Source organism: Dromiciops gliroides, chromosome 4 (assembly GCF_019393635.1).
Source record: "Dromiciops gliroides isolate mDroGli1 chromosome 4, mDroGli1.pri, whole genome shotgun sequence".
Lineage (NCBI taxonomy): Eukaryota > Metazoa > Chordata > Mammalia > Microbiotheria > Microbiotheriidae > Dromiciops > Dromiciops gliroides.
Window position 1 is genome coordinate 14187510 of NC_057864.1, and position 17631 is coordinate 14205140.

At 45.3% G+C, this 17631-nt stretch overlaps 1 protein-coding gene across 1 annotated transcript in view; it reads right to left on the reverse strand.

The window, feature by feature from the left end:
• Window positions 1–2171: 2171 nt before the first annotated feature.
• Window positions 2172–17631, reverse strand: part of CACHD1 (cache domain containing 1) — a 235725-nt gene continuing 220265 nt past the window's right edge. The window contains exons 24-27 of the mRNA XM_043963374.1: window positions 15466–15627; window positions 13474–13551; window positions 11796–11897; window positions 2172–4009 (exon numbers count right to left, since the gene is read on the reverse strand). Of these exons, the coding sequence (XP_043819309.1) occupies window positions 3771–4009; window positions 11796–11897; window positions 13474–13551; window positions 15466–15627 (581 nt within the window). The 3' untranslated portion in view covers window positions 2172–3770. The remainder of the gene's footprint in view (window positions 4010–11795; window positions 11898–13473; window positions 13552–15465; window positions 15628–17631) is intronic.

The window sequence follows — 17631 nt, forward strand, 5'->3', positions numbered from 1 at the left end:
CTAAAGGATTGCCAGATTGGGCTCCAAAAGGATTGCTTCCATTTATAATTCTGCCAGCATTATGATAGTGTGCCCGCTTTCCCACAGCTGCACCAACATGGAATTTCATATTTTATTTTATTTTGCCAATTTGGTGAGTGTCCAGTTCACATTTCCTTGATTATAAAAGGTGTTGAAGCATCTTTTCAGGTGATTTTTTTCCTTCAGAATTTACAAGGATTGATTTCATTCAATCAGTCAACATTGTTAAGGACTTACTGTTTGCTTTGCTGTGATAAATACTTAGAGAAATAAGTTTAGATCAAAGAATATTAGAGTTGTAAAGGATCTCAGAGATCATCTATTGATTCATGTCTGAATTAGAATTCCTTTTAGGAGAGCCCTGGGGCAGCTAGGTGGTGCAGTGGATAGAGCACCGGCCCTGGAGTCAGGAGTACCTGAGTTCAAATTTGGCCTCAGACACTTAACATTTACTAGCTGTGTGATCCTGGGCAAGCCACTTAACCCCAATTGCCTCACTTAAAAAAAAAAAAAAAAGAGAAGAGCCCTGAACATCTGAACTTCTGCTCTAACTGCCAATGACAGGGAACTCACAACCTTCAAAGTGGCCCATTGCATTCAGATCTAAATGTTAGGAAGTTTTTTTCCCCCTGATGTTGAGCTGATACCTTCGTCTCTATGTACATGCAAAGGATGGCTTTTCTGTTGTTCATTCTTCCTTCATTTCTGTCAAAATGGTTTTGAAATTGTTTATGGAGATCTCTCCCCTCTCTTTTTAAGTTAATACAATGATACTTCATACTTTCTGTCGTTGTCACTTATGTCAGATCCTTCAAGATTCAGTTCAAACTCTACCTTCTGCAGGGGGCTGCCTCAGCTCTCTCCACCCCCATTGCTTGTTCTTTCCCTCTGAAATAATTTTCCATCTACTCTGTATGTATCTTATATGCTACGTGGTAAGATCATTGACAGTGAGGATGGTCTTTTAATTTTGTATCTCCATTGTCAGCACACAGCAGATATCAAGTAAATATCTGACTGTTGTCTGCATGTTGTCTCCATTGGAATGTGAGATCCTTCAGGATAGAGACTGTGTTTTGGTGTTTCTTTGTATCCCTAACACTCAGCATGATGCCTTATATGCAGTGCTTAAAAAATGCTAGTTGACTGACTTTTTTTTTTTAGTTGACTGACTTTTAATAAATTCTCCTGCCTGATTTTTGTGGGGTTCCCTCAAATTCTACCACCTCCTAAACATAATTTCATCTTAGTTTTTCTTAATTCACTGTACATTGTTTGCTGACTCTGTGATCTCCCTCATATAGGTATATTGGCATTGTCTATACTAGTACAGGTCTCAACCAATCCATGGCTTCTCCTTCTGTGGGATTCTGGAATATTCCTTCCTAAATCTTGCATGAGGAGGATGGGCAGTAGGCTGGCACACTGAGTATCTTCCTTCTGGTCTTTAAAAAACCCTGGGTGCCAGTACAACAGTTGGGTTGTCCATCTGTTCTCCTTTACTCTTATCATATAACCCACCCACCTCCATTTTCCTGGATGGCAGGCAAGTCATTATTTGTCCTCAGCTCCAGTTTGCTTCCATCCCATTTCTCCATGCTGTGCCAGGATTCACGGGCATTGAGCATACGGTATAAATGTTCAAATTCCTTTCTTCTAAAGTGAAGGACAGGTGACTCTTACCTCAACCACTATAAATTCCTTTCCAGTCTGGTCTTTGGGTGTTTTTAATACTTTAGTCTCACTGATTTATTTTCTTCTGAAAACCTAAGATTCCTGTCCTTGAGGGAATATTTTCCTAGGAACCCAGAGTTAGAAAAGGATATGGAGTGGAATTGGTGGTGGTGGTGGGGTCAGGGCAGGAATTAGAAGACCTATCCACCATCTCCCTGGCCAGAAGAGAATCCCTGCTTTTATTTAAATGATAATGAATTAGCTAGGCAGAACAGGCCATGGGTATACATTTTTAATATATGTTTTAAAATTTCATCTCACTGTGCTCTGAAAACTAGTCACCATTTCACAATCAGAAGGCCCCAGACTGGCCCAAGGGCAACACCACTAGAGTTCCTTTGTGAAATGGTAATATAATTTGTCCCCAAGTACCAGGGGCTAAGTTCACAAATCACACTACAGAGTCAAAAGCAATCTACTAAACCCAACTTTATATACAGTTTATTTCACTAGAGACTGCAATTTTATACACAGTATAAAGGAGCTTCAGGATAGTACACATATAGTTACTGACTGTACTCCTTAAGAACCACATTTTACATTATACAGTATTAAGTACCCTATCATTAAAACAGTATTCCGTGACTTAAAAAAAAAAAACGAAACAAAACCCTACATATAAATGGAGATTTACCATATGCACTGTGCAACTGTTTTTATAACATAGCTGAATCACCAATTGTGAATTAAAATACAACACTGCTATTAGAACACTAGTTTTCAGCTGTGATGTCCCATGTTGTATTAGATCAGATTAATCCCTGTATGAATCTCAAAGTAGTGTTTAGTTCCAGGTAATTGACAGCAGCTTCTAATTAAGATTCCAAATGAAATCTTTTAAAACGAGCAGAATTGGACAGCACATTGCTTTATTCTCTGCTGGTTTGGCCAATAGCCTCTGAATCAAAATAGAAGATGATTTGCATTTATGGATTTCCTGGTGATCAGCCATGAGATGAAGCTCTTGCTTCCCTGACTGAAGAGGCTCCCAGGGTGGCACTTGAATCTCTTGTTGTGGGGTCAGCAGCCTGGGGGAAAGTTGAGCTTGGAGAATTCCAAAGAAGACAACAAGGCCTCTCTGTATGATGCTTCTGATTCTCTTTTGCCCCTGCCTATGCCCATCAAACATACCAAAAGAATACTGCGTTACAACACATGATGTCCCTTCCTGCAAAATGATGTAATAAAGAATGTGCACGTAAACAAGTTTGGAGGATTTCTTCATTTTCCCATTTTGCAGAATGGGGCAGTGGGAGTGTATCAGTTCAGTGAGCAAGAGGATTCCTTGAGGAAAGAACCATTTCACTGTCACACAAAAAACAGCGATCATACTTGTGGATAATTGTTTCCAAGTCTTCTCCCCTTCTCCCTGCACCCCCCCCAAAGTTCATGAATGTTTGTAAATTCAATAAATAGTAGAAAAATAATCCTTTGCTTAGAAATTTTGAGATGCATTGTTTCAACCTATCCTTATGGGTCCCATATAGCAAACTCCAGCTCAATGGATCTTTTAGAAAGCAAGTGGGATCTTGGAAAACCACCCACCCACCCAACCAACCAACCACCCAACCAACCTACCCCAAGGGTTGTCCATAACAGCTGGGTGTATTGCCTTGCTGGGTCCCAGCTCTCATGGATTTACACTTTTCCAGTTAAGGAAAGCTGCATGGCCCTGGCTCCTTGAGACATTCCTCTGGCTCCGCTCGATGAGGCTTTGAAAGTTTCATCCCTGTGTTTGGAGCTCTGCCTTCTCTCCCCCTTTATTCGTGTTATAGCAGGTCCATTCATCAGACTTTATTTCTCCTCCATTTCCAAGCCAGCCTTACATTCTCCTAAATGTAATTTGTTGTTCTAAACCATTTCAAAATGAGCAGAAACTGTGTTTGACCACTCCTAGCAACACCCAGACACTAGTGGTCTCTTCAACATGGATCTCCATCTTCCACAGCCCACCTCCACCCCATCCCCCTCTCCATTTTCTCTTCCAGCTTCTCTTCAAGGGGAAGAAGAGGTTGTCAGCATTCTGCATCCACAGTATGTACTGTCACTGCTGCCTGTAAGTGGTGGTTGTGATGAAGGGTAGGGTGGTGTAATCGGTAGTGGTGGAACTTGTGACTTAGCAGGGCTGCAGTCTGTGGAGGTGTGTCCAGATCTAAATCCTCGTCGTGGTTTCCAACATCGACCCCAGCTGATAAGGGGTCATTGTTGCCCGGAGGATTTTCACTATCTTCTTGGGGACTCATGGTGCTATAACCTGGAGAAAAAAATAAAGAGAAATTAGAGGCTGTTGGGGGTGAGGGGTTCCTTCCTCAATCAAGCAGTGAATGAACGTTTATTGAGCCAGGAATTGACCCAGGTTAGGTTAGACTGTAAGCTTCTTGAAGACAGGGACTGTCTTTTGCCTCTTTTCATATCCCCATCACTTAGCACAGTGCTTGGCACATCGTAGGTGTTTAATAAACATTTATTGATATATTGACTGCTAGGTGCTAAAGAAAGAAACAAAGTGAAATAGCTCCGCCCTCAAGAAGCTTATATTCTGTGGGGGACATTAAACCATTTGATAGGGGTGAGGGCTTTTGACACAGAAACTTTCTTTTTTAGGCCGCTAGGTGGTGGGACTGATTATCAGGAAGACCTGAGTTCAAATCCGGATTCAAACATGGACAAGTCACTTAACTTCTACCTGCCTCCATTTCCATCATTTGTAAGCAGAGGATAAGCAGAGCACCTGCCTCCCAGGCTGTTGTAAGGATCCTAGTACTTAACGTGTTTGCAGCACTTTGCAAACCTGAAAGGGCAATGGGAATGCTGGCTGTTATCACCGAGGAGCTTGTTAGTCTTTAGTAGCTCTGGCTGATGAGAACGGGATACTGGTGCATTTACGAGTACACAGTTAAGTGTCTGTAGGACAGAAAGCCCCAGGCACACATGCTGAGGATGAGGGGAAACAAAAGAATATTCCTCTTCTGCCTCTCTTTATATACAAACAGAGAAGATGGCTGCTATCTAATTCTCATTTCTCTCCCATGATCCAGCCCTGCATCACCAATTACCTGCTGGACGTGCTGCTTGCATGTCCCAGGTGCATCTCGAACCAATTACGTCCCAAATGGCCCTGGCCTCTCCTCCAGATCTCCCTTTCATAATGTCCCTATTTTTGTCCAGGGGACCACGGTCCTTCCAGTTGTCCTTCCAGTTGTCCAAGTTTGCAACCTAGGAATTATCTTCTACTCTTCACCGTCACTCACCCCCTCTCCTCCCCTCCTGCCCTTCTATCCCATGAGGGTGTTATTGACTCCACCCCCGGCACCTTTCATAGCTGTCTCTTCTCCAGTCATTTGACCACCCCCATGACTCAAGTCCTCATTACCCATCTCTCATATTCCTGAAAGAGTCTCCTGATTGGTCTCCCTGCATCCAGGTTCTCCCTTTTCAAGTCATGCTCCATGTGACTACCAAAGTGATGTCCCTCAAGCACAGACCTGATTCTCCCTTTCTTAAGAAGTTTTGTTGTTGTTTCAATCATGTTTGACTCTTCATGACGCCTTCTGGGGTTTTCTTGGAAAAGACACTTGAATGGTTTGCCATTTCCTTCTCCAGCTCATTTTATGGATGAGGAAACTGAGGCAAACGGTGTGTTCCATTTTAGGAACAGCAAGGAGGCTGCTGTCACTGAATCCCAGAGTCCATGGGACCGAGTAAGGTTTAAGAAGCTAGAAACCTGGGCTAGTAAAAGGCTCTGACCGTAAGCCAGAGGATTTGCTATTTGATCTTGACGCGATAGTCCCAGGGGGTCCCTGGTGAGGGTGTGATTAGCCTTGAGCTCTGAGAAGCTGAATGGAGGATAGACTGGATCAGGGAGTGGCTTGATGCAGGGAGAACACCTGGCACAGGCTTGAAGTGACGAGGGCTTCAGGCACAGCAGCAGCCGTGTTGGAGGAGGGAAGGGGGGCGTATTTGAGAGCTGCTATAAAGACAGAAATGACAAGACTTGGCAGCTGATTGGGTATGGCAGGTGGGGAGAGGGAAGAATTCAGGAAGACATCTAGTTTGGGAGCCTGGGTGGATGGATGGCAATATCTTCAACAGTAAGATGCAAGTTAGGAAGAGGTCAAGGTATTTTTTGAGGATAGCAGGCAGGGGTGGGGTTAAATCATGAGGCCAGCTTTAGGCAGGCTGAAGATGTCAACAGGACCCCCAGTGTGAAATGTCCAATAGGTAACTTGATGTGTGAGACTGGAGGTAGGGAGAGAGGTCAGGGCTGGACAAGTCGATCTCAGAATCACACAGTAGGTACTTGTTGAACCTTGTTTGTTTATTGCTTGTTGAATCAAATCAGATTCTCAAGTGAGTTATTGGAAAAGAAGCCGGTGAAATGCACTGAATATTTTCAAAGGAAAGTCTATGGAATTCAGGTCAGGCTAAGAAAATAACTGGAGGCCAGAGGGCCACATGACTGGGAATCGTTACTGCCGGCACAGCACCTCCACGCCGGTGGCTGTTGGAAAGCCAGCAGCCACCAGCGAAGCACTCAGCTAGCTACTCTCTAGATGAGCCAGCTCACCCTGTTGAAAGATTCATCCTTTTTGGTATTCTAAGGAATGTGTGTGAAAAGAAAATGGCCTTGATGATCAAAGGATTCAATTTTGAAGATCCTGACACGTTTTTAAATATTGCAAAAAAAAATCCCTTTCAAAGTTTCCAGAAGCAACAACCCATGAATATTGCCACTGCATTCACAGCTAACATCAATCAGCTTCTTTCAGGGGCTGCAGAATGGATGCATTTGCAGACAGCCCGGCAGAAAGGTTTTGTGGCTCAAAATACAGGCCCCCACGGAGACAAAAAGGGCGATTCTCTCCCTCCAAGCAAACACAGAAAGAACTTTTCGATAGTACAGAAAATACCCTGGCATTAGGAATGGAAGGGGACTGTTTGCTTTGCTTTTTTAAAATTTAAGGAAGCTGAAAAGGGGGCCTTTTGATGTTCATCACACCTCAGGTTTGCAAAGACATGCACATGGAAATCCATACCCAGACAGCATTCAAATGACTGGAAACCAGATAAAGATAACGTATATTCAAACTTTGAAGTGCTAGGTAAGCTCTGGCTATTGTGATTTTTATTATTAATAAATATCATCAACACTGCTAATGATACAAGCCATGTGGCAAGAGGGCAGAGCAGATTTAGGGGAGGCAGTATGCTGGAATAGGAGGTGTGGCCTTAGACAAGTCACCCACAACGAAAGGCTTGGATCAGAGGAATTGTTCTTAGCCTCTGTTGTCTTAAGGAGTCCTTGGCCAATCTGGTGAAGCCCATGGGTACCTTCTCAGAAGAATGTTTTTAAACACATCAAATAAAATACCTAAGATCACAAAGGAAGTAATTATATTGAAATGCAGCTTCCAAATTCTTTCTCTTTCTTCCTTTCTCTTTCTTTCTTCCTTTCTCTTTCTTTCTTCCTTTCTCTTTCTTTCTTCCTTTCTTCCTTCCTTCCTTCCTTCCTTCCTTCCTTCCTTCCTTCCTTCCTTCCTTCCTTCCTTCCTTCCTTCCTTCCTTCCTTCCTTCCTTCCTTCCTTCCTTTTTTGCAGGGCAATGAGGGTTAAATTACTTGCCCAAGGTCATACAGCTAGTAAGTGCCAAATGTGTGAGGCCAGGTTTGAATTCAGGTACTCCTGAATCCAGGGCCGATGCTTTATCCACGGTGCCATCTAGCTGTCCCCTCAAATTCTTAAAAAAAAAAAGCAAGTCCATCCCTTCAGGTTAAGAACCTCAAAGTGGAGGAAGTTTGTGGTCCTTTGACATCTTTGATCCTATTAATACATGAGAGCAGGTTGTGCGTGTTGATGTCAAATATTTTTGGGGAAAAACAGCAACAGAAAAATCCTGCAAATCAGCTGTAATTGGCACGTGACCCCAGTTTTGGCAGGTACCCTGGCTTACAGGTTTTACTGCTGTAACAAACTCCAGCATCCCTGGCTCAGACCCGTGGCCCCTCTACCTGCACTGCTGCTGGAGCCTCCCATTGGGTTCTCTGGCCTAACATCTCCCTTCCCTGACCCAGGCCTGACCACACCATCCCATTTTTAAGAAGTTTCAGTGCCTCCCATCACCTTGAGGACAGTAATGATGATGATGACAAAACAACAATAACAACAACAATAGAGATAATGAGAGCTAGCGTTTATACAGGTTTCAAGGTTCACAAGGTACTTATGGAAGTTAATTCACTTGGTCTTTGCAATCACCTTGGGGGGTAGGGACTGTTATCATCCCCATTTGACCCATGAAGAAACTGAGACATGGAGAAAAAAATTGATAACCAGTCATATGGCTCGTAATTTCTGAGGCAGGATTTGAACTCAGGGGCTCCTACAGACTCCCATTTGGTCCTTAAATCCTTCCCAATCTAGTTCCAACCTCTTTTCCCACATAGATTTCCCATTACTCCCCTTGATGCAGTGTACAGTCTATTTAACCTGGCCTCTCTGTGCTTTACCATACAGAGCATTCTATCTTTAGCCTGCATACACACATTTTTTTTTTAATTTGAAAGCAGTTAATACCACTTTGTCTTTTGGGATGATATAGTGTCCCAAGTGTTAATGTAATTTTAAATTTTAATAACTTCAAAAGTATAAAGGCTGGGGGCAGCTAGATGGTGCAGTGAAAAAGCACCGGCCCTGGATTGAGGAGGACCCGAGTTCAAATCTGGCCTCAGACACTTGATGCTTACTTGATGCTGTGTGACCTTGGGCAAGTCACTTAACCCTCATTGCCCCACAAAACTGAAACAAAACAAAAAAATACAAAAAAGTGTAAAGGCTACAGATTTAGAAGAACATTTGAAGGGCTTGTTACTTAAATTTGTAAAAGACTGGTGTTTCTTATTACTATTTGACATGATTACTATCTCGCACTGCCTCCATGCACTTGTACACACAGTTAATTGTCTGTACTAGAAAGACTATCCCTTGCACCTCCACTTTGCGGAAGCCTTTGTCCTCTTCCAGGATCACTCAAGTGTCCCCAGCTACCTGAGACCTTGTGGGGTCTTCTGTGACCTAACTCAATGTTCTTTCTCTTCCCAGTATACCGAACTATATTCATCCTACTGAATGTGCAGGGTTATGAGGAAGGATGCGCTTAGTGTCCTTGGAAAGAGGAGAATAAATGTGAGTCACAATTCTCCAGGCGAACTGAGAAAGCTCCCTTATTTGTCCTTTGTTGTCCCACTTCCCAGAAGGTCAATACATTGGAACAATCAAGGAGGGCCCCTGATCCATCACAGACTTCAGCCTCAGGGCTGTCCCCAGTGTCCTCATCTCCTTTTTGTATAATCTCTCACTTCCTGCAAGTCTTGGCTCAGGCCCCACATCCCAGGGGAGGCCTGGCCTGAACCCCTTGGGGTTCTTGGTCCTTCCTAGACTTCTTTGTAATTACTTTTATAATCTGCCAAGTACATAGTTGGTGTTTAATAGATGCTCCTTACCTGATTTTTGAACACCTCTTTCTCCCCTTGAGAGCAAGGCCTGTGTTTATTCCCAACACCTTGCATACTGCAGGTACATAATAAAAGTTTGCTTAAGTGAATTTTCTAAAGTCTCTGAGCACTTTCTTCCTGATGTGGTTTTAGAGATAAGTAACTCCTAAGGGAGGAAACTCCTTGGAGCAGTTGAGGTTGGCGCCTTCCTTGTAGTGTAGAACACTATGAGGTTGCCCAGGGCACAGGCAGGTTAGGACTCGTCCACAGTTACACCAGGTGACGGGTCTGACGTGAGTGGAAGGCCCTGAGCCTTGAAGGCTGACTGCACCTCACTGACAAGGTGATGTGGCCTTGGATAGAGCCAGGGTCCTGAAGGTGTGCTTGACTGCAGTGCTACAGGAGGGTGTCCACTGTGCCCTCCCAGGGCGGGCCTGGGCTCCAGGATTGGCTCTAACCACACTCTGACCCAGCTAATGAGGACACAGGAGCATTGGTGGCTCTGGGTGGTGGATTTCTGGAGGGCCCTGCCTGTCCACGTCTCCACTTTCCTCTGATTACACAGTGATTACACACATGCCATAGGGAGAAGCAGTCCCCCCCCCACACACACACCCCTACTGGAATAAAAGGAAGGGAATCAGAAGCATGAACTGAGCTCTGGGGTTTTCCGATATCACTCTGGGTCTGGTGCCCTTCATCTCTTCTCCTTCCCTCAGTGACATCCCTAAGACAAGGGGGCAGTTAATGTGCTACTGCCTTAAACGCTACTCTGGGCTCCTTCCAGGCACCTGTGCAATTTCTGTCAGCGGGCTGAGGGCACAGCAAGGTGGGGGGATGTGGTGCGTGGGCAGGAATGGTTCCCTGTTTCCTCTAAATTTGGAGCTAGCATCCTTGGATGTTAGCAGGCTCTCAAAGGAGAAACGTAGCTTTAAGCCTCATTTTGCACACTAGGATTGGAGACACCATTCCTCAAAGTTCCACGGTCTGTTTAGCGTGAAGTTTGTGAGTTTCACTTCCGGGCTCTCACACATGAACGATTCCAGAACATTGGAGGTAGATCTGGGAGTAGGAATGTCATTTTTAAAGTCAAAGCCCCGAATTTACAAAATAATTTCCCCAGTTCCTCTGAATTAGAATTTTGTCTTCTAGGGATTTTCCGACCGCTGCGTAAATCTATTCAGTTCAATCAGTTTTGCTTAGGCAGCAACATGATAGGTGCATGCACCTGAAATAGGCTGTCTTCAAAAAGCTTGTCTTTTCTTGGGGGGAAATCACATGTACACAGATAATTTAATATAAAATCCAGGTTGTTCCCCAAAAATCTTGATGCAGTTTTTAAGCCATTACAATTAAGCCTCAGAGTGAGGTGGGAATTCTGATGTGGGAGTGAGGAAGGAGGGCGTCCTAAGCAAGGGGCTACAGTCTGTGCAAAGGAGTGGGGGAGGGAGGTGGGATGTCGTGGGTGGGAATAGCAAGCAGGCCACTTTGGCTACATGTCAAATGCCTGGGGTAGCTGCCTGGTCCTTAGCAAGAGCCCTCACTCGGATACCTCAAATTCTCATTCCGCCTCCCCTGAAATACTTCTGGAAAAAGAGAACCCACTAACTCCAAGGAAGCCCAATGCACTTTAGGAGTAATTCTAATGAGAAGAAACCTTTCTACTGAAATGAAATCTGCTGTCCTGTAACTATCCCGCATGCCGGACACATTCTCCCCGCCTCCCCCAGTGCCTAGCATTGTGCTCAGCACATACATAAATGCTTGTCTAATTGAACTGAATCATTCTGGAGGCCACAGGGCAGGCACCCAGACAGGAGGCCCAAGTGTCGGTGACCTCCAGTCCAGGTCCAGCACGGGGCTCTGTCTGAAGGCTGCTGACACAATCATACTGGCCGCAGGTGCATCACATTTAATAACTGTTTACTGAGTGAATGAATCCTAGTGTTTGGGCCAGTTAGTAATGCTGGGGGGTGGGCCACTGTCTAGCCCAGGGGCCAAGGAGCCTGAGGTCTATGAGGGATCACTCTTGATTTTGGAGGGGCCAAGCTGATGAGTGTCTGAGGCTAGATTTAGCCCCAGGTGTGACGGGGTCTCAATGCGGACCCCGACTGCCCTGCTTCTCAATCTCTTTCCCCCTCACGGATCAGCTGAGCTGCTTCAGCGCAGTCATCCTGAGCAGAGAAGAAAGAACTCTAGAGAAAGCTAGAGTGGGCGCTCCTTGAAGCGGAGGCTAGTTTTGCCTTCTCCCATCTCCCTGGCGCTTGTCCTGTGCTCAGTGATAAATGCTTGTTGACTGACCCTGGGACATTATCAGTCTGCCTAGGGGGTCCTCTGGATGACTAAACAGCGTCCATCCTCTGGGCCACTAAGGATGAAGCTGACACAGAACCTTACAGCTGGGCAGTGTCTTGGTGGATGCCACAGCATAAGAGTTCACATGAGGACATGACAGGAATGAATCAAGGGCTCTGATTGGGGACACCCCAAGACCCACAGCTCTGGTCATCTCATCATACAGAGCGGGCACCATGGTGGATTCGGGACTTACCGTGGTCACTCTCTGTCCCCGATCGACCCCAGTACCGTCGCCTCCGCTCCGGGCTATGTGCGTGCCGTTCTATCACAGCTGCTATAAATCGAGTGTTGCTGACTGCAGAAGATAAGGACAATTCATTTTTACTAACAGGCTAATTCTTTATGATATCTCATCAATTTATTTCCCCCAGTGGGCTCATTCAGTGGTAGGGCATCTGTGCTTCTAAGGACGAGTAAGTAAGAGACAGTTTCTATTTTAGAAAAAGACGGTGGAGAAAGCATTTCTAAGGAGGCATGAATATGAAGCCTGAGGAATGCCCAGATTTAGAGGCATGGAATTGTAGAGAGGAAGTCCCCTGCAAAGCACTTAGCCCAACCTACTCATTTTATAGGCAAGAAAAACAAGGCCCAGGACCAACGTAACCTGGGCAGTCAGTCAAAGAGCTAGAATTTGAACCTGGGCCCACTGATTCCTAATCCAGTGCTGTTGGCACAGGCCTCACCTGCCTCAAACTGTTCCTTAATGGTTTTCTGCCATTAGGATCGATGGAAGAGACATAAGAGATGAATCTAGTTCTGACCTCCTTCTTCATAGTTCAGGAAACAAAGCATAGGAGGGGAAGTGACTTACCCAAGGTCACACAGCTAAAAATGAGATGGTAACAACTGTGGGCATTTATATAGAGCTTTAAGGATTTCAAAGTGCTTTACAGATATTGTCTAATTTGATCCTCACAACAATCTTGGGAGGTAGATGCTATCCTTATTATCTACCTAGCTAGCTATCTATTTGTAGATGAAGAAACTGAGGGAAACAGAAGTAAAATGACTTGCTCAGGGTCACACAGATAGGAAGAGTTTAAGGCAGGATTGAAGTTCGGGTCTTCCTGACTCCAGGTCCAATGCCCTATCCCTTGGGCCACTTAGCCTCCTACTCTTATTATTCATGGCTCATAAATGAAGGGTAGGAAAGGAGGGCAGTATCCGGCTCCTTTATTGTCCACAGAAGGAGGTCCATGGAAGCTTGTTGACTTGTCTCAAGTCATTTGGGTGGTTTCAGGGTCAGGATTTGAACTCTAGTCCTCTGAGCCAATGCCCTTTCCCTACCTAGAAATGGAATGGACGTTAGAGAGGAATGTAATCCAATCCCTTTGTTGTAGAGGTAAGGGACGGAGCCCAGAGAGGGGGAGCCTTGCCTAGGGCCATGGAGTGGCAGAGGCACATTTTGAATACAACTCTTAGAAATCCCTGTCCAGAGAACTTCCCTTTTCCCTCAGTGAATGAAAGTCTTTTGCTTAAAAATAATTCATTTTCTCCCCCTGACATATCTATTCAGATCATCAAAAAGAAGAGCACATCCTACAGTGTTAGATTATATTAGGTTAGATTAGAAAAGAAATGAGGAAGAAGAGTTCATGGCATAGTATTTTATTCCAAGGGATTGAAACTCAGCATAAATCCAGTGATGAAAGGAAAAACTCAAGAGAATCACACTCAGTCTTTCAAGGTTTTCCAAGCAAAATAAACAGTCACTCACTTGGCCTTAAGTTAGGGAGAAACAGTAGCAACTAAATAAATGCCCTGAGTCTGAGCATCTTAAGTTGGGATATGGGGCCAAGAGATTCAAGGATGCACCAGAGCCCTGACCCGGTGTCCCATCAGGCAATCAGACAAGGGGCTGCTGTACTTACTGATGCCTCTGTCTTCATGACTGTCATCATCTCTTTCGTCTCTATCGTTCTCCAAGTTGGACATTCGCACTGACATTTCTATCCAGCAATAAAAACAGGAAGACTTTTGGTCAAATTATCTCATCAAAAAAACAAACAAACACTTGCATCGAGGTCCTGCTAGACAGGAGCACTTTACTCAGGGGGAGGGGGAGAGCTCTCTGGGAGGGGGATGAGTAGATTCTCAAGTCCATTGGGGTGGGGGGTGGGGGGAAGGAGAGAAAAGAGATGCAAGACACCCATCTGACTTCCCACTGATTCCCAAAGACCTCTCCACTAAGTCAATGGAAGGGATGGAGTGCTCTGTCCACTTGCCCAGAGTGCTGGACATGGGAGAGCAGGACCACAAGGAGGACTAGGGTTAGGCTGAAAAGCCCCTGGTGACTCTATCCTCAGAGCATCTGTGCAGAATCCCATTCTTAGAGATCCCACGTCAAGTGATAATGTAACATTAGGTGCTCACCATCACCTGGCTACCCCCATCTTGTCCGTTGGGCTTTTGGTGGGTGATTTCATCAGTACAAGGAGCTCCCTTTGGGGAAACTGCTTCTGATCAGGAACCCATTTGGAACTTCTAGTTTTAGAGAGGTTCTTGGGGCACAATGGCCGCTGAGGTGACATGTTCATTGTTACACAGGCAGTCAGTGTCAAGAGAAGGACTGGAACTCAGGTCTCTCACTTCAAGCCTGGCTTTCCATCCACTATCCCACCCTGCCCAAGGTAGACGCTACTTAGAAAAGCAGCAGGGCTTGGCATAAAGAATTCTAGATTAGAAGTCAGGGGATCTAGGTTTGAATTTGGGTTCTGTTCTTTATCCACTGTGTGACCTTGGGTAAATCACTTCCCTTTCTCTGGGTCTCAGCAGTGTTATCTATAAAATGGCAGGCTTGGATTATATCCATGATTTATTTCTAAACATAAGATCATATGATGATTTCTATGATAACCCCAAGGCGGTCAGGTGGCACCATAGAGTACAGAGTGCCAGGCCTGGTGTCAGGAAAACTTGTCTTCCGAAGTTCAAATCTGGTATTTACTAGCTGTGTGACCCTGGGCAAGTCACTTAAACTGATTGCCTCAGAAAGAAAGAAAGAAAGAGAGAGAGAGAGAGAGAGAGAGAGAGAGAGAGAGAGAGAGAGAGAGAGAAAGAGAGAGAGAAAGAAAGAGAGAAAGAAAGAAAGAGAGAGAGAGAGAAAGAAAGAGAGAAAGAAAGAAAAAAATGAAGGAAGGGAGGTAGGGTGATTTCTCTTATTAAAGCCTTTCACCTCCTGAAGAAAAGTGACAAAGCAGTCTGCTTTTCTGGTAACACTGGTGAGGCTGGAGGGTGGGCAGAGGCAAAACCAGGGTGTCATAGGCTAATTACATGAAGGTCCCGATACCCAGCAGTAGGTACTCATAATAATGAGACACGTCACAAGGGCTCTGCTGGTCTGGGGAGACGGGATGCCCACGTGTTCTTAGTCACCAGCCTGGCACAAAACCACGAGCGGCTCCTTTCCACCTTTCAGGAGAGGAAAGAATTCTTGTGGTTGTGCTTGGTATCTCTGACTAGCCTGAGCAAAGTCCCCTGAAGGGCTGCTTGGAGCCAGACAAGAAGGGCCAAGCTGCTGGGGAGCCCCTGGAGAAGCCAAATGAAGCTCTCAGCAAAGGCTTGCCGGTCTCCCACTTGAAAGGAATTAGGAGAGGATGCAAAGAGAGAATCAAACCCAGACGTCAGGCAGGTGAACATTTGCATCTACAGAGAAAACAGGGCCCACAGCACCCGCACTATAATTTTCCTGGCTACTCCTACTCCCAGACATGAATTACATGCCCAAGTCTGGAGCAACTGGGTAAGGTGATTGCAGCTCTCCTTGGAGCAGTTTGAGAGGCTGACCTCTGGGAGGTGTCAGGGCAGCCCGATGAAGCCCTCGGCATCAACGGGTGGGGGCTGAGTCAGAGTCTTTAGCTTACCCTGGGCAGCCAGAGGAGACATATGCTGATGGCTTCGGCGGTGAATCTGGTGGCGGTAGGCATAGACGGCCAGAACAAGTACCATGATGCATCCCATGATCCCCCCTGCAACTGGTCCCACAGGGGCGCTCTTGACCATATTCAAAGTGATCACTTCATCACCTTTGTTAAAAAACAAACAGATGCCAGGTGAGTGCCGTGTGACTGAGAAAGAGCAGACGAGAGAAAGAAAAGATCAGAGAGCGTCTCATCTTAGCAGGACATGGGAGGGTTTGCTCTGTGCGCCTCTCAGGCTAAATCGCAGGAACACCTTGCTGGCAGACCAGCCTATGACACAGGGCAACAAGGGGGAAAGTAGGACAGAACAAGTAGATAGGGATGCTGAGTGGTGAAGGTAATTCAATGGCTGATAATCACCAAGAATAGCTTTGCCTGACTGAACCAGGAGTGAGGCTTAGAGTGTCAAAAAATCTTGACTGGGTAGAATTCTGGGCCAAATCTAGCTTATTCTAAGAGGGATCAGTATAAAGTCTTATACATGGGGTCCAAAAATTAACTTCCCCAAAACAAAGTGAAGCCATGTGGGCTCACTTCCATTCTAAAATGATTCAAGTCTTCCCTTGTCCTGGACTACAGTGAGTAGACTGCAGGTTCAATGGTACCAGGGCCAAAGCTTACCACACTGCTGTAGGTTAGATTTTTAAATAAATAATTGGTGGTTGATTGATCAGTGGGGATTAACTATGAGTTGATAGCCAGGAACAGCTAACATGGTCTTAGGTTTATCAGGAGTGGCACTGATTTGGGCGCTAGGGAGATGAGAGGCCCTCTCTACTCTGTCCTGGTCAGACCACATCTGGAATACTGTATTCACCTCTGAGGATCACATCAGGAGAAGGATACTGATGAGCTGGGAGTATCTAAGAGGACAGCCACGATGGTGATGCTCCTCAAGAACATGCCATGTGAAGACTGGCTGGGGGGAGATGGGAACACTTAAGCTGAAGAGGAGACTTACAAGGATCATGTCCGCTCTTTTGTGTATTTGAAGGGATTAGAATCATCCTGTTTGGCTCAAGAGGAAAGAGCTTGAAGTAAATGTGGGCATTGACAGTACAAATAGGCCCTTTGGTCCTGATATCAGGGAAACCTTGCCAGCAATTGGAGTTGTCCCGAAGTGGGAGGGGAACGTCTCAGGAGGCAGTGAGGTCACTGTCATAAAGGACATAGGAGGAAGCGTGTTGACCACCTATTTGCCCCGGGGTATCAAAGAAGGCGTTCCTTACAGCTGGGGCTGAAATTAGGTGTCTTTTTAAAATTGTTAACTGTATTTCAATGTAATTGGCTTCCTTTGTAATTGTATGCATTTAAAAACAAAATTTCCCAGAGTGCCCAAGGGGGACACGACCAAACAAAGGCTAAGAACCCCCATTGTACAGGCAGGTGAGCCCAGGTGAGCCCAGACATCCCTTCTCACTCTAGAGCTATGAGCCCTTGAATGACAAGTGATCAGCCAGGTTTCACCCCCAATCCCCTGGAGCAGAGGACTCATGAACCTCCCAAAATGCCCTTTCCATCTTTCAGGGAGCTCTTCTCAGGAAGCTCTTCTCTGTATTGAGCCAAAATCCACCCCTTTTAGCTTCCTTCCCGGTCTGCTCTCTGGAGTTAGGTAGAACATAGTTTGATGCCTTTTCTAGAATTAGCAAATCTAGGGCTGTAAGGGACCATGCCTAGTCCAGTGCCTGGCCCATAGTAGACATTTATTTATTTATTTATTTATTCATTTATTTATTTTTTTTGCGGGGCAATGGGGGTTAAGTGACTTGCCCAGGGTCACACAGCTAGTAAGTGTCAAGTGTCTGAGGCCGGATTTGAACTCAGGTCCTCCTGAATCCAGGGCTGGTGCTTTATCCACTGCGCCACCTAGCTGCCCCTTTTATTTATTTATTTATTTATTTATTTGTTTGTTTGTTTGTTTGTTTATTTATTTATTTATTTTTCATAGTAGACATTTAATAAATGTTCATTGATTGACCGAATGACCTCAGGGGTCATTGAATCTAACTTAGAAATGAAAAAAAAGAATCCTCTCTCCAATATCCCCAACAATAGAGAGACAGTATGGTCCAGTGGAAAGAGCATGGGCACCAGAGTCAAAAGACAAGT